Consider the following 17652-nt stretch of genomic DNA (forward strand, 5'->3'; position numbering starts at 1 on the left):
GCATATCTAGGTACAGTTAGGTACATAAGGATGAGTTTTCTACAGACAGTCATAGTAAGTGTCATAGTTATTCTAAGCGATGCTTCAATGACTTTACCTGTATCTGCAGTCTCCTGGTCTTTTTATACAGGTAACTTTACACAATATATTTTATATAATAGTGTTCACTTTATAGTTATTCTAAGCAATGCTTCATTGACTTTACCTGGATCTGCAGTATCTTGGTCTTTTTGTACAGATAAATTTATACAATAAATTGAATATAATATAATTTATTTTATATAATAATGTCCAGTTCATAGCTATTGAAACTAATGCCTCTCTTTTCTTACCAGTCTTGGTTGCATAGCTGCCAACCCTCACGAATTTGGTGTGAATTTCACGACTTTTTCAGCGATTCACGGATTCACGCCGCAAGCCAAAAATTCACGAATTCTCCAATCCTCAATTATTTTAAATCTTTAATATAACCGATTTCCCGTTAAGCGCTAGTCGTCATATTCGCAGTTGCCGAAATGGTCCAGTACTGCTGGTCACGATATTAGTAGATCTACAGCCGATTAGTACAGTTGGCCCGGTAGCAAGCATTTTAGCCTATTTTACTCTATATGTACAAGAGTAGTTTTACAAATGCTTTTGAGAGAAACTGGGGCCTAGCAGGAATTTTGCTCTGCGCATGTGTCACCAACACTGATTTGAGCTACCATTCAGCATCGTATGTAAGATCTTGAAAATGTCTTCACCACCAAAGAAAAAGAAATGTATTACTCAAAAAGTGAAGTTTAATTTGGAATATATCAAAAATTGGCCATGCATTCTGCCATTAAACATTGATATTCATCATGCTTTTTGCACTCAGTGTGCCATCGTAGAGACGATGTGAGTAAGCAAGTCAGCTGCGAAAAACACTTAGAAGTTGGGAAAATTAAGAATTCGCAGATTTCAGCTCTGGAATATTTTAAACCATTGGCGGAAGACCTGCAGGCTACCAACGCTGAAGCATTATTTGTGAGTTTTCTTGTCGAAGACAATCTACCTTTATCAGCTGGAGACCATGCTAAACATTTGTTCTGACAAATGTTCCCAGACTTGAAAATCGCTTCCAAATTTTCCTGTTGAAGAACCAAAAATGCTGCAGCTCCTGTGCATTCCTCACAGCAACAGTGACAGCGAAAGAGTATTTTCTTCAGTGAGGAAAAATAAGACGGACTTTAGGGCCTCCTTAGCTGCAGAAAATTTGGCAGCAATTTTAGTCACCAAGATCAACCAGCAGGCAAGAAGTCGGAACTGTTTAGAAAACAAATTTACGATCAAGCAGTTGAGGAAGTTCAAATCTGCCACAGTATCATGTCTTGATAAATAAATGTTTCTGCATATGTGTAGTGTTTTATTTTTATTTTGCGAACTTGATATAGTATAGTATTGAAGGTCAGAGTGGATGGATTGGTCAGAGTGGATGGAGTTATTGTCATGGTATTTTTCACGAATTCATGTCCAAATTCATGACTTTTTATCCCTTCTAATTGTGAGCCTGGAAGGTTGGCAGCTATGTGGTTGCCACTTAGGCCCTTTCTCACAGGTAACTATACACAGTATTGTGTAGTAGTAGCCTAGTAACATCTATTCCTTGAGTTCATAAAACAGGCTACACTTGTATAATTTTGTCTGTCCTAGGGACTAAATAAAACATTGCAATAGTGGAAAGATGTGGAAGACAATAGGAGTATATGTCTAGCTTGTATGGATTGCCACTCAAGAAACACATGTCATTATGTGCATGAATGTGAGAGAGAGAGGGAGAGAGAGAGAGACATTCATGCTGACATCACCTCAATAAATGGTGCTGAATGAGTATCACAAGTCAGAGGGTTCACCAGGCAAGAAGCAATCCAGGACATAACATTCTTTTCAACAGCTACAGCCCAGACTCCAACTTTGCAGCATTAACCTGACAAACCATTTTAGCCAGAACTAATAGGCCTGAAACAACAGTCATCACTACCAGTTACAGATGAATCAGGATTAAGTCGAGCAAACTCTATTACACCATGCAAGTAAAGCCTAGTTGTATGGATTAAATATCCCATAACCCATCGGTTATGTCTACTTGATTTAATTTGATTTAATTTAGTGGTTTGTTTTAATTTTTTTATTCCATTACATGTTATTGTGATGTAATTTTATTTACTGGATATGACATTGTCCTGAAATTTAATTCAGTTAAAAACAACTAACGATAGAAAGATTGTATCTAATGCTGACCTAGTTCCTGACATTGATTTAGAACCAGTAACAGTTGTAGTAAATGACTTTAAATTTTTTTATTCTTTATTCTTTCTCAGAGTAATATTCATAAAGTGAAATCGAGACCATATACTTGGAGTACATGATAAATAACATGTAGCAATAGTTTGAAACTATGGTTTTTCCAGAGGATTGACCCACATCTGGGCATCTGTTTTGCGTTGTAGCTAGATTTATTGTTGATGTTTTGAGAAAGAGTAGTCTTTAGTGCCTTAACACTTGAGATGTTAAAGTGTTTTATGTTGTGACCAGTTTTTGGGCTAATTATTTTATTTTTCTTCAAATTATTTGGATTCCAAGAGATTATTTTGCCCTGGAAATACCTGTGCTCTAAATTATTTCTTGGACAAAGACAGTTATCAAAATTTATACAGAAATCAAATTGGAATATTATTTTCTGTGATTCAACAAAGAACTGTTGACACATCAGTATGATGCTGACGACAGAATACGTCATCGCCTTCCATTTTGGATTTCATCAGGGTTCAAACTCAGTTTAATTAGGACTTTTTATTACTAGGACTTCTATTTTTTAATTCTTGGTTTATTTTTGGATTTGATTCATAAAACAATAAGTTGTTTTTCTAATTTTTACCTTATTTTCAGGGAAATAAATTATTTGGTAAATTTTGCAGAGCTTGTTATCTTCACTCTTGTCTTGTTAATCTTTGAAAGAGCCTAAACACATAACACCATCCAAGAATAAAAGAACTGGATATTGTCATGAAAGACAAAGTAGCACTGCTGAACCATCATTGGACTTGGCCATACATTTCAGATTGCAGAATGTCAACACCACAGTTGAAAGTCAGAGGAGGGGAATCTGTTTGACCAGTATGCCTACCTGACACCAGTACAATAGCACTCTTCTGGATCGCCATACCATTATAGTGTCATAAGACAGATGGCATCTTATACCTGGTTTAGTGCTGTAGGTGATATATAAAAAACTTATTCACATGCCATTCTAAGGAAGGACCATATTTTAATCAGGATGATCTGTATGTATGGTTAGACAGTTAGACAGTTTTCACCAGATCCATCTCATAAAAAGGCATCAGTGTAACACACTCTTTTGGAGATGACAAAGTATGCTCAAAAGTTCCTTCATTGTTGCCAGACCCAATGATGACAAGAGAATACTCTACCTTTCATTCATTGATTAAAAAGTCTTTTGTTTTCCTCTTCCTTCTCTGTCGGCAGGCATGATCCAGAGAGTTCCAGCAATTGTTGACTTGCTGATCAAGAAAGAAAAACCAGCATTCAAACTGCTACCACTGTCAGGTTGAGTGGCAGATCTATTGTGTTGCTTACACAGACAATTGTTGGATCCTAGTGCAAATAGACTTTTTGCAGTTCTACACTTCACCTTTCTTTAGGGCCAAGTGGTTTCCGGGGACCTCAGTAGCATGCAAAGTACCCTTCCTCCTTTGTCCGAGTCCTTTCAGCTACAGATGTCCCCAAAGACCCATTTAAAGTGGAGGTCCTGCTGTGAGAAATCAACAATTTTCTCCAGAAAAGAATGGTAAACTATATTTGCAATGTAAAATCACCTGGTTTTTATTTGACACTACACCTGGTTCCAAAGATCAATGGCACTCTTCGACCAGTCATACACTGAAGTGCTGTCAGTAGTTTCATAGGCTGTAGTTCAAAATGAAAACATCAAGATGGGTTTTAAATGCTTCAGCATAGATCTGCAAGAAACTTGTTCCATTTCACAAATCTTTCAGGAATTTCTTGCAGTTTGCTTTCAAGGAGACAGTTACTAATTTAGGGAACTCAACAACAGTCCCTGGGTCTTCACAATGTACAAGTATTGATTCACTTAAGGACCATCTCCACATCCATGACATATGTCTGACTGCCAGAAATGTGGCCATACAACATTTAGCTCCCATATCTAAATATTATATCTGGGAAGGCTGGATTTGTGAGGTGGTGGTATTACTCCATAGGTATTGTGATTGCGTAATGTATTATCAAGAAAAGATCAACATAGTTTACTAGATAAATGTTTCTTTTATTTAAACAATAGGAAACCTCTCACTCTGCAGATTTAATGTATATACTTGCTAATACAGGTAAGTATTCATTCTACCTCTGGTATCAAAATTATTTGAAAAACAAGTACCTATGCAGGTCTATGATTTTTTGGAAACTTACTTTCTGTTTCGTAAGTCACATTCAGGATTTAGAAATATCACTCAAGCCAAGCAGAACTCACTAAATTAACAGGTCTTTCGCTACAAGAAATGGATAATGGTTCTTTGACCTGAAGAAAGTTTTTGTTATAGTTGATCATGAAATTCAGAAGGTGAACAGGTTTGATAATTCCTTATTAAACTAGTTTAGATCATACCTAAACCAAAAATCTCAACAAGTAACCATTGGCAATATTAGCTCACAGCAGTCTTTCAGTTATTTAATTAGAAGTCCCTCATTTTTTAGGTCCTCATTTCTTTTAAATAAGTAAATGATCTTGCATTAAATAATGAATCTACCAATTTGTTTTTTGAAGATGCAATACATCTAGTTCTTTTACCAAAATTTTCCAAACAAGGTTAGAACAGAATAAGATGGTAATTAATGAAAGTAAAACAAAATTTATTATTTAAGCATGTCACAAAACTACATAAGTTCTGATATCCAGAATGATCTCTTTTATTAAATAATCATCAATTAGAAAATGTAAAACATGAAAACCATTTACATGTGTCTGTGGATAATAATCTGCAATGGGATAACCATATAGACAAACTTTGTACTGTAATCTCATCCATAATTGCCATACAAAACAGAATAAAGAAATAATTATCTTCAGAAACTTGCAGTCTATACTGGAATTATATTTTCTTCCAGTAATGGATTATTGTTCAGCAGTATAGGGAAACTGTGCCAAATCTTGGCTTGGTGGAATTTATTGACTTAGGAGGAGGGGAGCACTCATTATTTTATGACTTAGGAGGAGGGGAGCACACATTATTTTAGATGCATCTCACGATTACTCATCCAAAGCATTGTTTACATAACTAAATGGTTTACAATATACGAAAGGATTGATTTTCACAAGGTTGTTCTACATGGAGCTGTACCAGAGTAGCTACAGAACTTATTAAAGCCTTTTCAACATATTACCAGTTGAGATCATGTCTTATGGAAACCTTTATCTGCCAAAACCATGAATAGAGTAATTTAAGAAAAGCTTACAATACACTGGGACAATTCTGTGGAACAAGCTTCCACTTAATGTAAAATCTGCTGAAAATATTACAGTATTTAAGAAGAGTTATCTTGAGTATGTATGTGTTACTAATAAATTATAATAGATTTTAGTATCAATAATACTAAAGACAAGTTAAAATGAATAGTAAATACTGTTATCTTATGTATGGTGCAGATTGATAAATTTTTCAAAGGAGAATAGTCCTTGACTAAATGAGTTGCCCTCTTTAAAGTATAATGATAATAATAATAATAATAATATTATTATTATTATTATTATTATTATTAATAATAATATGGCAGATCCAACAGCAAACTGCACAGACCTAGATCTGCTGTTGCATAATGCATCAGCAGATCTGGATCTATGAAGCTTGTTAGGAGTAATCAGTAGGATAAACCGTTTAGACCCTGATCTACTAGTGCATGATGCAATGGCAGATTAAGGTCTGCATTGTTTGCAGTTGGACTCAAGTTATAAGTGAATCTATCCAGTTTCGATTATGGCATATTAGCATTGATACACTGCTTTCAGGGACATGGTCATATTCTGTGAGAGTGCCCGAGCATGGATGGGAGCTGACAAGAGAAATGTGATGGCCATCCACTGTAAGGGTGGTAAGGGGCGAACGGGGACCATCATCTGTACCTGGCTTGTGGATTGTGGGCTGTTTGGGGAGGCCGAGGTAATAGGGAAAGGAAGGATCCAGTGATGTCTTAATTAATGAAAGTGTTGATGTATCTTCAATAGTTATGTCCCTTTTGAATATACAGGGTTCAGGCTAAGGGAAGATATGGGTGAATTAGTCACCGTCAGGTCAATCATTTTGCCCAAACATCCCCAAAAAGCAAAGTTCACTTCGCTATGCCTTGGTTTCATACATTCCCCCTCCCCCAACCCCATTTTCTTCAGTACAGTGCATTAAAAATCAAAGTAAGAAGTTGACTTTTGTGTCAGTTTTCCCTTCAAAGTGTAAGATGGAAAGTTTAATAAATTGCAAACTGTGTGGTCAATTTAAGTGTTAATTTGAAGACCTTAATTGCCAGATATTATATTGCTGTCTTTGGAATTGCAACAGACAAATCTCAACAAAAGTGGTGAAAACTTGAATTTTTGGGCCCAGAGGATGATTCCATGCCCATTTCCAGTAAAATGAATAATTTTATCCCATACAGTAATACACATATGAAATTAAGACTTACACTAAAGAACAGTTGCCGATTTTTGACTGTAATCTATTTTTGAGGTTGCCATTTTTATACATTGTCTGTGTAATAAAACAAAGATGGTGAAGCAAAATAAGAAAAGTATTTTTATTAAATGTTATTAGTATTTCATTAGTGTGGTAATCATTTGGCATAATAATCATGCAAAAACAATAATTTAGGGTGATTATTTTTGATGTCTTAAATTTTAAACTTTCTACACTCACTTCTCCTTACTTTCACCTTTTTCATCTTACTCTGACAGGAGTAGGAAGTTATTTTGTCCAAATAGTGAACCCTATATAATTATTAAATATATATGTATGTTCCAGTTGTACATTAACTATTGCTATATCATTAAAAGTAAATATCCATTATTAATAGTTAATGTCCATCATTATTAGTTAATGCCTATCATTGTCAGTTAATGTCCCTCATTAATAGTTAATGTCCACCATTTCATCATTATTAGTTAATATCCATCATTATTAGCTAATGTCCATCATTAATAGTTAGTTCATCATTAATAGCTAATGTCCATCATTAATAGGTAATGTCCATCATTAATAGTTAAACTCCATCGTTAATAGGTAATGTCCATCATTAATAGGTAATGTCCATCGTTATTAGTTAATGTCCATCATTAATAGTTAATGTCCATCATTAATAGGTAATATCCATCATTATTAGTTGATGTCCATCATTAATAGTTAATGTCCATCATTAATAGGTAATGTCCATCGTTACTTCTTAATGTTCATCATTATTAGTTAATGTCCATCATTAATAGGTAATGTCTATCGTTACTAGTTAATGTCCATCAATAATAGTTAATGTCCATCATTAATAGTTAAAGATCATCGTTACTAGTTAATGTCCATCATTAATAGTTAATGTCCATCGTTACTAGTTAATGTCCATCATTAATAGGTAATGTCTATTGTTACTAGTTAATGTCCATCAATAATAGTTAATGTCCATCATTAATAGTTAAAGATCATCGTTACTAGTTAATGTCCATCATTAATAGTTAATGTCCATCGTTACTAGTTAATGTCCATCATTAATAGTTAATGTCCATCATTGATAGTTAATTCCATCATTAATAGTTAATGTCCATCATTAATAGTTAATGTCCATCATTAATAGGTAATGTCCATCATTGATAGTTAATGTCCATCATTGATAGTTAATGTCCATCATTGATAGTTAATGTCCATCATTAATACTTAAAGTCCATCATTATTAGTTAATGTCCATCATTATTAGGTAATGTCCATTGTTAATAGTTAATGCCATTGTTAATATTTAATATCTAGCTGGTATGTACATACACATTTCTAATATGTTCATGGTTTAAGCCAGTAGTATGCTCTACATGCTATGACATCTCAAAAGATCAGTTACTTCATGAGGATGTTAGCTCATGAAATTGGAGTGATATCTTTGAGCTTTGCTTTCAAAAGTAATATTTCAGTCTGAAACATCATAGAAGTTGGCTAAAATTTGAGTCTAATATTGTAAACTAAGTAATTGAAAAGAGTGAAAATTAACAAATTTTGCAAAATTCAACCAATAATTTATTTCACTAGAATACAAAGTTAAAATTTAAAAAAGACCTTACAATATGTGAATTAAAATACCCCATAGTCCATAATATTTTATCACCAGTTCTAATGAATAAAGTTCTATTTCAATTCAAGTGGTGTCCAAACTAAGATCTAGCACTGAAGGTGTTGATATCCCTGTAGTCTTGAATGTACTAATATACCAGTGGCCTCAGTGGGACGATATCCTAAGTTTTCTAATTAATAACAATAATATAGTTCAAGATGTCTTTGTCTGAATTAACTATAATGCCAAATTACTGTTCCTGTCCAATAATATTTTAGATGGGAATTTTTATTTCGAGTGAATAATAATTTAAATAAATAATTTCACCCAAATAAAAAACTGAACACAACAATACAAATGGTTCTACTTCTAAGGTTATCTCAGGATTATGTAATTTCTCAAGTAAACAAGTCTATATAAAAAACCAAGACACAAAGATAGAGCCAGGATGTAGGTACAAATTTAATTTCTAGAGAATTCTAAGTTGTAAAGAGATAAAATCTGTTACTAAAATTATAATAAAAAATATGGTAAACATTAGAAATAACAGGTTTATCAATTCGGAATCCCAGTATCCTAGTCCGAGACCCTAATAAACATGTTTACCTCTGTTGATAATGAGCCCACTATTTATCCCACACTCAAAGAGAAAATATTAGCTATGTATTATTTGTTTACAAAACTCAGTTACTGTTTAGGTACACAATGAATTTGATTTTGGATCCAAAATACAATTATCCCTATCATTTAATTATGATAAAAGCCTAATGACAATATACATAACAGCTCTTAGACAGAGTCAACCTTCTCTAGTTTTTATTTAGCTCTGCAGAGATAAAACCTGAATATTGTGGATCCTGTGGCTGTGACCCATACAACACAGCCTATTAGCTTCACTGGTTTGACCTGTGAATTGACAGTTGGAAAATTCAATAATCATCTGCTTAACCTGATAGGGTCACATGACCATTGGCTGTGTTGCCTTGAGTAGGAGAGAAGGTTATCATTCACGTAGGGAATCCTGTCATTCTTTCGTAGAAGGATACCCAAGGTATATGTAGGATACTCAGAATTCCCCTTTCCTATTCTCCTAATGTTGATGTGATTGGGGAATGTATTCAAAGGAGAAGGCAAATCTTTCTAGTGAATTTTATTTCTCCAAGAATACTTACCTGATTGCCTTACTTTAAGACCTTCTTGTCCATCCTGCCATGCAAGCATTTTCATTGGTTGTTCACTCAGCTTAAAAACTAATGATAGCTATTGGTGGCATGGGGAGGTTATGGACAAGAGTAATTGCCCGTTGTCTATCTGTTATATATAGAAAAGACAGATTTTCATCTTGTAGTAGGGCTGTCAACAAAACACTGTAACATCTACAAAAAAGTATACTCTAAACACAGATGAAATTGCACAATAAGACATTAATGTTTCCTCTCTCTCTCTCTCCCTCTTGTTCACTAATAACAAAAAAAGCCTTTCTGAGTACTTATATTTTTATTGTAATTGTATTCTTGAGTTCAGATGAGTAAGCAAAATATTTACATTTATTTTATATGTTTGTACCATTAGGTTGTTGAGTATCATGTGTTCCCGTTATCTTTTATACATGGTCAGTACCAAAAAATGATTATTTATTTTACATGTAATTTTTATTACCCTGAAATTAATAATTATTTTTTTGTGTAAAAAAAATTACATGGTATTATGGTCATATTAATTATTCTTAGATATTTTAATTCAGAAGTAAATTTTATGTAGAAATTAGAAATAATATACTTATATAATTCCAAAATAATACAGGTCAAACCTCCAGAATAACCATAATTTACCCTCTATTATTATTGGCAAATGGTAGTCATTTCTGTTTACTTTAAGACTGTTGAGTTATTCATGAATATCATGGACTGACAATCCTAGCTGCCACAAACTTGTCTCTTTAAGGAATACTGTCAACATGAATTTCTTGAGGTTTTATTTAATATAGATTTCCCTCATTATAAGGCTACTGATGGATGTCATAGTGCTTTATAGTGAAACCATCTTAAAATGAATTACTTGATACATACAATTTGACCTCCATTAAATGAAATGGGATTCATGACAATCATTATGTTAAAACAGGAATTGCATTATAAGGAGGGTCCTTATAGTGAGGGCATGTTGTGGGACTTAATTATATTTTTCAGATCTCTAATGTGATGTATCAGGTAGTTTCTTTAAAAATGTAGTTAAGGTAATCATGTTGTCCATTGGTTTAATTCAGGTTCAATTTAATGGAATGGTCGTAAAATAAATTGACTGAAAATAATGAACATTGGTAGATGTAAAAATGTGTATAAATGATTTTGTTCAATAATCTTTGCATTTTTTACTATTATTTTTGCCTTAGGAAAGCTTGTTATACTTTGGAGACAGAAGAACAGACCTGTCAGTGGGAACCCAGTTTCAGGGAGTAGAGACACCCAGTCAGGTTAGTATAGTAAAGAATTAGAAATGTGAATGTTGAACACAGCATTAATTACTCACTATTTAAAATGTTGGGGGACATCTGTAAATTGACCTCTCAGAAAACAGAAGAATGCTTCCATATTTGACTGTTGTCTACTTTTACTGCAGCTGAAGGTGCTAATTGAAAGTGACTATAAATTTGCTATAATTACACAGGTACTGATTAAAAGTGGCTATAATTCTGCTATATATACACAGGTACTGATTAAAAGTGGCTAACTTGTTGGGTTCCAGTTTCATTAATATTGACTTCAATTTGTATTTAACTGTATATTTTCTCTTATTTGTGGATATTTATGCTTTTGCATATTTGTTTGTTCTTTAATTGCATGTATGTTTATTGCTTATTAATTTCCATCCATTTAGCATCACTGTATATTTATCCTTTTGTCCAACTATCCATTCATTTAATTTAAGAATTAAGGTCGTTTTTAGGCATGTGCATTTATGTTCCTTGAACGCATTTCTTGTTCTTTCTTATTTGTCCTTATAAAATAGAATATGGATTCAGATAATAACAGCTCACTGCAGGTTATAATTGTCTTTAGGCATTGTAGGCATGTTGGAAACCTTTAGGCATTGCTGGCATATTGGAAGTCTTTAGGCATTGTAGGCATGTTAAAAACCTTTAGGCATTGCTGGCATATTGGAAGCCTTTAGGCATTGTAGGCATGTAGCCTATTTTAGTGGTCTGGTTTTTTCTAGGTTCATTTACCCATTTTGATAAAATAGTTATAAATGCAATATTTGTAGACAGAATTTAATTACCTAAGCTGTACTTCGATTGCATTGATTTAATTCCCATTTTGAAGGCACATAATTGTTCATCATGTAGTATATACTAGAATTTATGACAGAGATTTTTTGGATTCAAGCATTATTAATAGCACTGCCTAGAAAATACATTACACAGTTCACAAAGTTATTCTAGGATACCTATTATAAAAACCAGGCATGACTTAAAATTGATGTAATTTTAAATATATAAAACTTATTTAACACATAACCACATAACTTATTGGTAAATATTATAAACAAATGCACCCTAATTAGTTGATGAAATGACTGAGAAGGGTTTTACACATGTTATCCATTTTATTTTAGACATTTTGAATAATCAACTATCTTGTCCTTCAACAGCTATTCTTACCTTGATTTGTTTATTATCATTTTCATCACTATCATTATCTTATAACAATCACATGTGTGTCTATTTTATTGCTATACATACTAATGATATGCCATATTTATCCTTTGATAAGCCCACCTCCATTTATACCAAATAGGACAAAAATAATGCAATGGCTTGCTTTTAAGTCCAGTTGCAAACAACTTGGATCCATATCTGCAAGCACATGTGATGGTAGATCTTGATCCATGCATTTTGCAGCTGGATTTGACATGCAGTAGTTTTCTTAACTGTCTCTTTGTCTGATAATAACCCCACCCCTTAGTCTTTGAAGAGATTCATGTGGATGGCCCTTCAATCTTATCATAAGAGAAATGCTGTACATGTATTTAGAGTGTTTCAATCTTTATTTACCTAAGTATTTAGATTAGTAAATACTTGTCTCATTGTATACCACCAGTGCTGTTTTTTTCTCATAGCTTTACATTTAAACTTGTATTAACTCTTTGTTTTGTATTATTCACTTGTCTTTGTTTTTTTTTATTTCCTTTACTAACAAGAGCCGTTATGTTGGCTACTATGAGAAAGTTAAGAAGGAGTATAATGGACAATTGCCACCTAGGAGAGAGCTAAGAATATCCACCATTAAGATACAAGGAATTAAAGGTAATTGAGCCAAGTACTGTGTAAATTCATGAATGGACCAAATTGGATTTTTGCAAAACCTCGTGGGTAAAATTAATTAGAAGACACATTTTGATGTGATTTTTGTTTTTATCAGCTTCGTAATCAGTGATTTAAACCATACAGCATGTCATTTTGATTTTCAATTAGTAAAGAAAATATGCTAAAACCAAAAAATACTCGAAAATACTATAACTTATTTTCTCCCCCAAAAAAGCCCTATAAATCAAACTGACATCATGTTGGAGAGAGAGAGGGATGACTGGACATTTCTCATTAACATTTTGTAAAAATGTGTAAATTTGTGTCCAAGTCAGAACAAACTGATGAGTAATGGGATTACACCAGTTGGACAAGATCTCTATATGTAGAACTCTTTTGATGTGATTAAGGTCATAATAGCCTTAAGAAATGCTGCCATTAGGGACAATTTTGGATGAATTCATGCACTTGGGGAGCATTGTTGTGCAAGAACTCAAGCAAGATAGTTTAAAGTTATGCATATCAAAATATACTGTGTGCAGTATACAATTTTTATTTCACCATTAAAGTGCTTGTCACAAGACACGGCACGGCAGTAGAGGCATTGCAGTGATTGTTGTGTCATCCGTCTTTTTTCTGGTAGAAAACTGTTTACACGTGTGGTTTCTTCATCTTGACATGATTGGCACATTGGGCCCAGGAACAAGCATTATGTTATAGTTTGAACCTTGCATCAAGAAAGTTTTACAAATATGTATTTCAGATATGGGCTACCAAGAAAACCTAAAATGGCTGATTCCCAGAATGGTTCACCTTTATATGATGAATACACATTCATCTCATGTCCGTGTTCTTGCCAAACTATTGCCTTGAAAATTTATGAACACACATTCTTGTCTATGTTCTTGCCAAACTATTGACTTGAAAATTTATACACACACAGACATTGATCTATTGTCTGTGTTCATCTCTTGTCTGTGTTCTAGCCAAGCTATTGCCCTGAAATATTTACACACATTCATCTCTCATCTCTGTTCTAGCCAAACTATTGCCTGAACCTTTAGACACACACACACACACACTCACTCTCTCTTGTCCATGTTCAAGCCAAACTATTCCCATGAATCTTCACACACACACACACACACACACATAATGCACCAGCCAATCAGGGCCTATGCTGTTTGTCTTACTGATTGCTCCTAACAAACTGAATAGATCCAGATTTTGAAGCACATCATGTGACAGCAGATCTGTGTCAATGCAGTTTACAGTTGGACTGAACTTATAACTGAGTACATATGGTATTGACCTGTCACTGTAGATCATTTGCTGTTTACCATTGCAGGTGTAGGAAACGGAGATGGATCAGACCTACGGATGGAAATAAGAGTTGATGGGTTGCCCATCTTTGAGTGCAGCCTTGGGACAGGTGTTAACTGTCAGGTAGGATTAAAAGCAATTTTAAGATTGCATGCAAAAAAGAATTTAGTATTCTCATATTACATTGAAGCCCTATCTGATTACTAGCAATTTCCCATGTTTATTTGTCTGTCTGCCATCTGTAATATAGTCAACTTTGGTGTATTAAGCCTCAGACTGTTGCCATGTTATGTATGAATTTTATTCCTGAGGAAGACAAACTTAAATCTCATTTTCTTTAGCTGTACTGGTTAAAGACCAGAAAAGCTTATGCAGAGATCCCTTGTCTGTCATTTGTCTATCCATCAGAATATGTCTTGTGTTTGCATATCCTTTCTTGCATTCATTTGTCCATCCATTAACCTAAGTTTTGTTGCTGCACTTTCTTCCAAACAGTTCAGATGGCTTATATTAATCCTCTTATTACAAAAAATGAATTTACATTGATACCATGCCATAGTACAGAAATATGAATTTACATTAATACCATATCACAGTACAAGATATGAATTTTCATTGATATTATATCACAGTACAAAATATGAATTTACATTGATACCATATCACATTACAGATTATGAATTTACATTAATACCATATCACATTACAGAATATGAATTTACAATAATACCATATCACATTACAAAATATGAATTTACATTAATACCATATCACATTACAGAATATGAATTTACAATAATACCATATCACATTACAAAATATGAATTTACACTGATACCATATCACAGTACAAAATATGAATTTTCATTGATACCATATCACAGTACAAGATATGAATTTTCATTGATACCATATCACATTACAAAATATGAATTTACACTGATGCCATATCACTGTACAAAATATGAATTTTCATTGATACCATATCACAGTACAAGATATGAATTTTCATTGATACCATATCACATTACAAAATATGAATTTACACTGATACCATATCAAAGTACAAAATATGAATTTACACTGATATCATATCAAAGTACAAAATATGAATTTACATTGATACCATATCACATTACAAAATATGAATTTACAGTGATACCATATCACATTACAAAATATGAATTTACATTGATACCATACCACATTACAAAATATGAATTTACATTGATACCATACCACATTACAAAATATGAATTTACACTGATACCATGCCATATTACAAAATATGAATTTACATTGATACCATATCAAAGTACAAAATATGAATTTACATTAATATCTTATTACATTAAAAAAAGTATGAATTTGCATAAATACAAGGAATTACATGAATATCATATTACATTACAAAATATGAATTTACTGGAATACAATATAAGATTACAAATTTTCGCATACTCTGTATACTTTGCATATAGCATAAGCAGTTTAATATTTTTTTATATTACCACAGGTTAACATATCACTTTATGTGATTCTGATTGGTCCAAATAAGCCCATGAAATTCTTGCACACTATTCTCTTTACTGACTGGCTGTGATTGTGGGAAAATTTTCTTTACTCCTCTTTATGGAACATTTTCTTTTTACTAATAGAGTAGTCTCCCTCTTGAACAGCCCTCTTGACCAGCAGCCACCCACTTATTACGGCCAGAATCCCTTGACACAGACGAGTTTGTATTCAAAAGTACCCATCAGGAACAGCCACCCCTCCAATGTGACCAGTGGCCAGCATATTAGTAAAAAATGTAAAATGTTCCCCTCATGAGCAGCCACTTTTTTTCAGATGTATCCAGAACCAATAGTTAATTCATATCGTGATATACGGTAAGTAATCAGATTATCTCTATCGTCGATACGTGTATCCCTTTGTGAAGATTCCATTACTGAAAGAAGTGTTGACAAAAGTACATGTAACAGTAATATTAATATTATATAATTATTTATAAAAGCCGACATTTACAGGAAATGGGCTCAACAATGTTATGATAGAGTTTTGGGCTTCACACATCTGTCGAGTTCTTCTCTTTGATAATTACAACTGGTCAGTGGTTCTTTCCTGGGATTTCCTGGGTTCTTCCTCCACCATTAATACTGGCCGCCATGTATAGCCTATTGTGTGCTGAAAAATGGCGTAAAACCCTGCAACAACAACAAGAACAAGCAAGTAAACTCACCTCTGTTCATAGAATGTAGACATAAACCGGTGCCTTCACTTCTAGGACTGGGTATAATGGTCTATTTTCCCTGATATTCCCAGTCATGACCCATGCCTTCACTTCCAGGATTAGGTATGATGGTTGATTTTTTTTCCTGGTATTCCCAGTCATCATGTACCTTCCATGACTTGGTATGATGGTTTATTTTTCTGTTATTCCCAGTCATGGATATAAGAAATTGATAGCACCTGACATCTGTATGTGCCCATTCTTGTTTCGGCTTTGATGTTTAGTACAACCAGCAGTAGTGAACCATCTCAACTAACTTTGTACTGGATTCCTGGAAGTATTACAGACTGGTATCTGACAGGTTCATAACCAGACCTGGTTTGATTGTAACCTGGTACTGAATACATTGATTACTAAGTCACAGATGCTTAGTACCAGTCCTGAACCACTAATGATACCCACTGAATACCTTGTGATAACTATGTCCCAACATGGCTGCATTCCAGCATTATTCACCATCCCACTTGACCTGCTTTGCCTCCACAGTCCTCCCAGGCATCAAAGGAAGGCATCCCAATTACCCCACTTTTCTGTATCTGAAGATGCATGATGACACAACCCATCTTCCTTTCTTGATCCAATGATGTACAGATGCTCTCTGCATTGATTGAAGAGATATTCTGGGTTTCTTCACTTGAGACTTTTCTGCCTCCTTTGACGCTATCATTGTCATAATATTCCTGCCATTATATTCCTGCATTCTTCAATATAGTGGTTAAGTAAGACCAGACATAATTTTAACAACAACCCAGTCTGGTAGTGTTACTGATATACTCCTTTGCTTTGAGAGGAGGCTTCAGGACAAAAATAAGAAAGGGCATTTCTTTTTACATTGATGACTCCCATCAAATTTCTGTCTGGCTTTCAACAAGACACACAGTTTTTACATACTACTTGCAGCATTCTAAACACAATCAAGACCATTTGGTTGAGAACTCCACTGAAGATCACATCTGGGTTTTAGTCTCTGATGACACAAGTGGTTAACTGAGCAGCAATCCATCAATTTTGAGCCTTTCTTTTTATATGCACTTTTTTGAAAAATCACCAGAAACATGCTCTCATTGCAGTCAGCTCTATTCTCTTTCATGGCCAGATTAGATGGGTTTGGAAACAAGCTGCCAAAGAGGTGATACTCTTGCAGGTACAGTAATATGTAATCCAGCCCTCATTTCTGTGGAGAGACCAGAGAAACAGGAATAGTTTTCTGCTATGTCACACAGTTGGGAAACTGTCCACGAAACCTTTTCCCTCAATGAGAACTCAATGTCTAAGCCACTGATGATAAGACATGGGGAAAACTGAACCCTTCCTGTCAAGAACGCAATGTCCAATCCACAGTTGACAAGACATCGGGATGACAGATTGATTTTGTCCAAGTTTC

At 33.9% G+C, this 17652-nt stretch overlaps 1 protein-coding gene across 1 annotated transcript in view; it reads left to right on the forward strand.

Annotated features, from left to right (window-relative positions):
• Positions 1-17652, forward strand: part of LOC149798083 (phosphatidylinositol 3,4,5-trisphosphate 3-phosphatase TPTE2-like) — a 57722-nt gene that overhangs the window by 23958 nt on the left and 16112 nt on the right. The window contains exons 9-12 of the mRNA XM_089963171.1: positions 6065-6215; positions 10742-10822; positions 12550-12655; positions 14004-14101. Coding sequence (XP_089819297.1) covers positions 6065-6215; positions 10742-10822; positions 12550-12655; positions 14004-14101 — 436 coding nt within the window. The remainder of the gene's footprint in view (positions 1-6064; positions 6216-10741; positions 10823-12549; positions 12656-14003; positions 14102-17652) is intronic.

Source organism: Sinohyriopsis cumingii, chromosome 6 (assembly GCF_028554795.1).
Source record: "Sinohyriopsis cumingii isolate HCF-2022 chromosome 6, ASM2855479v2, whole genome shotgun sequence".
NCBI classification, from domain to species: Eukaryota; Metazoa; Mollusca; class Bivalvia; order Unionida; family Unionidae; genus Sinohyriopsis; species Sinohyriopsis cumingii.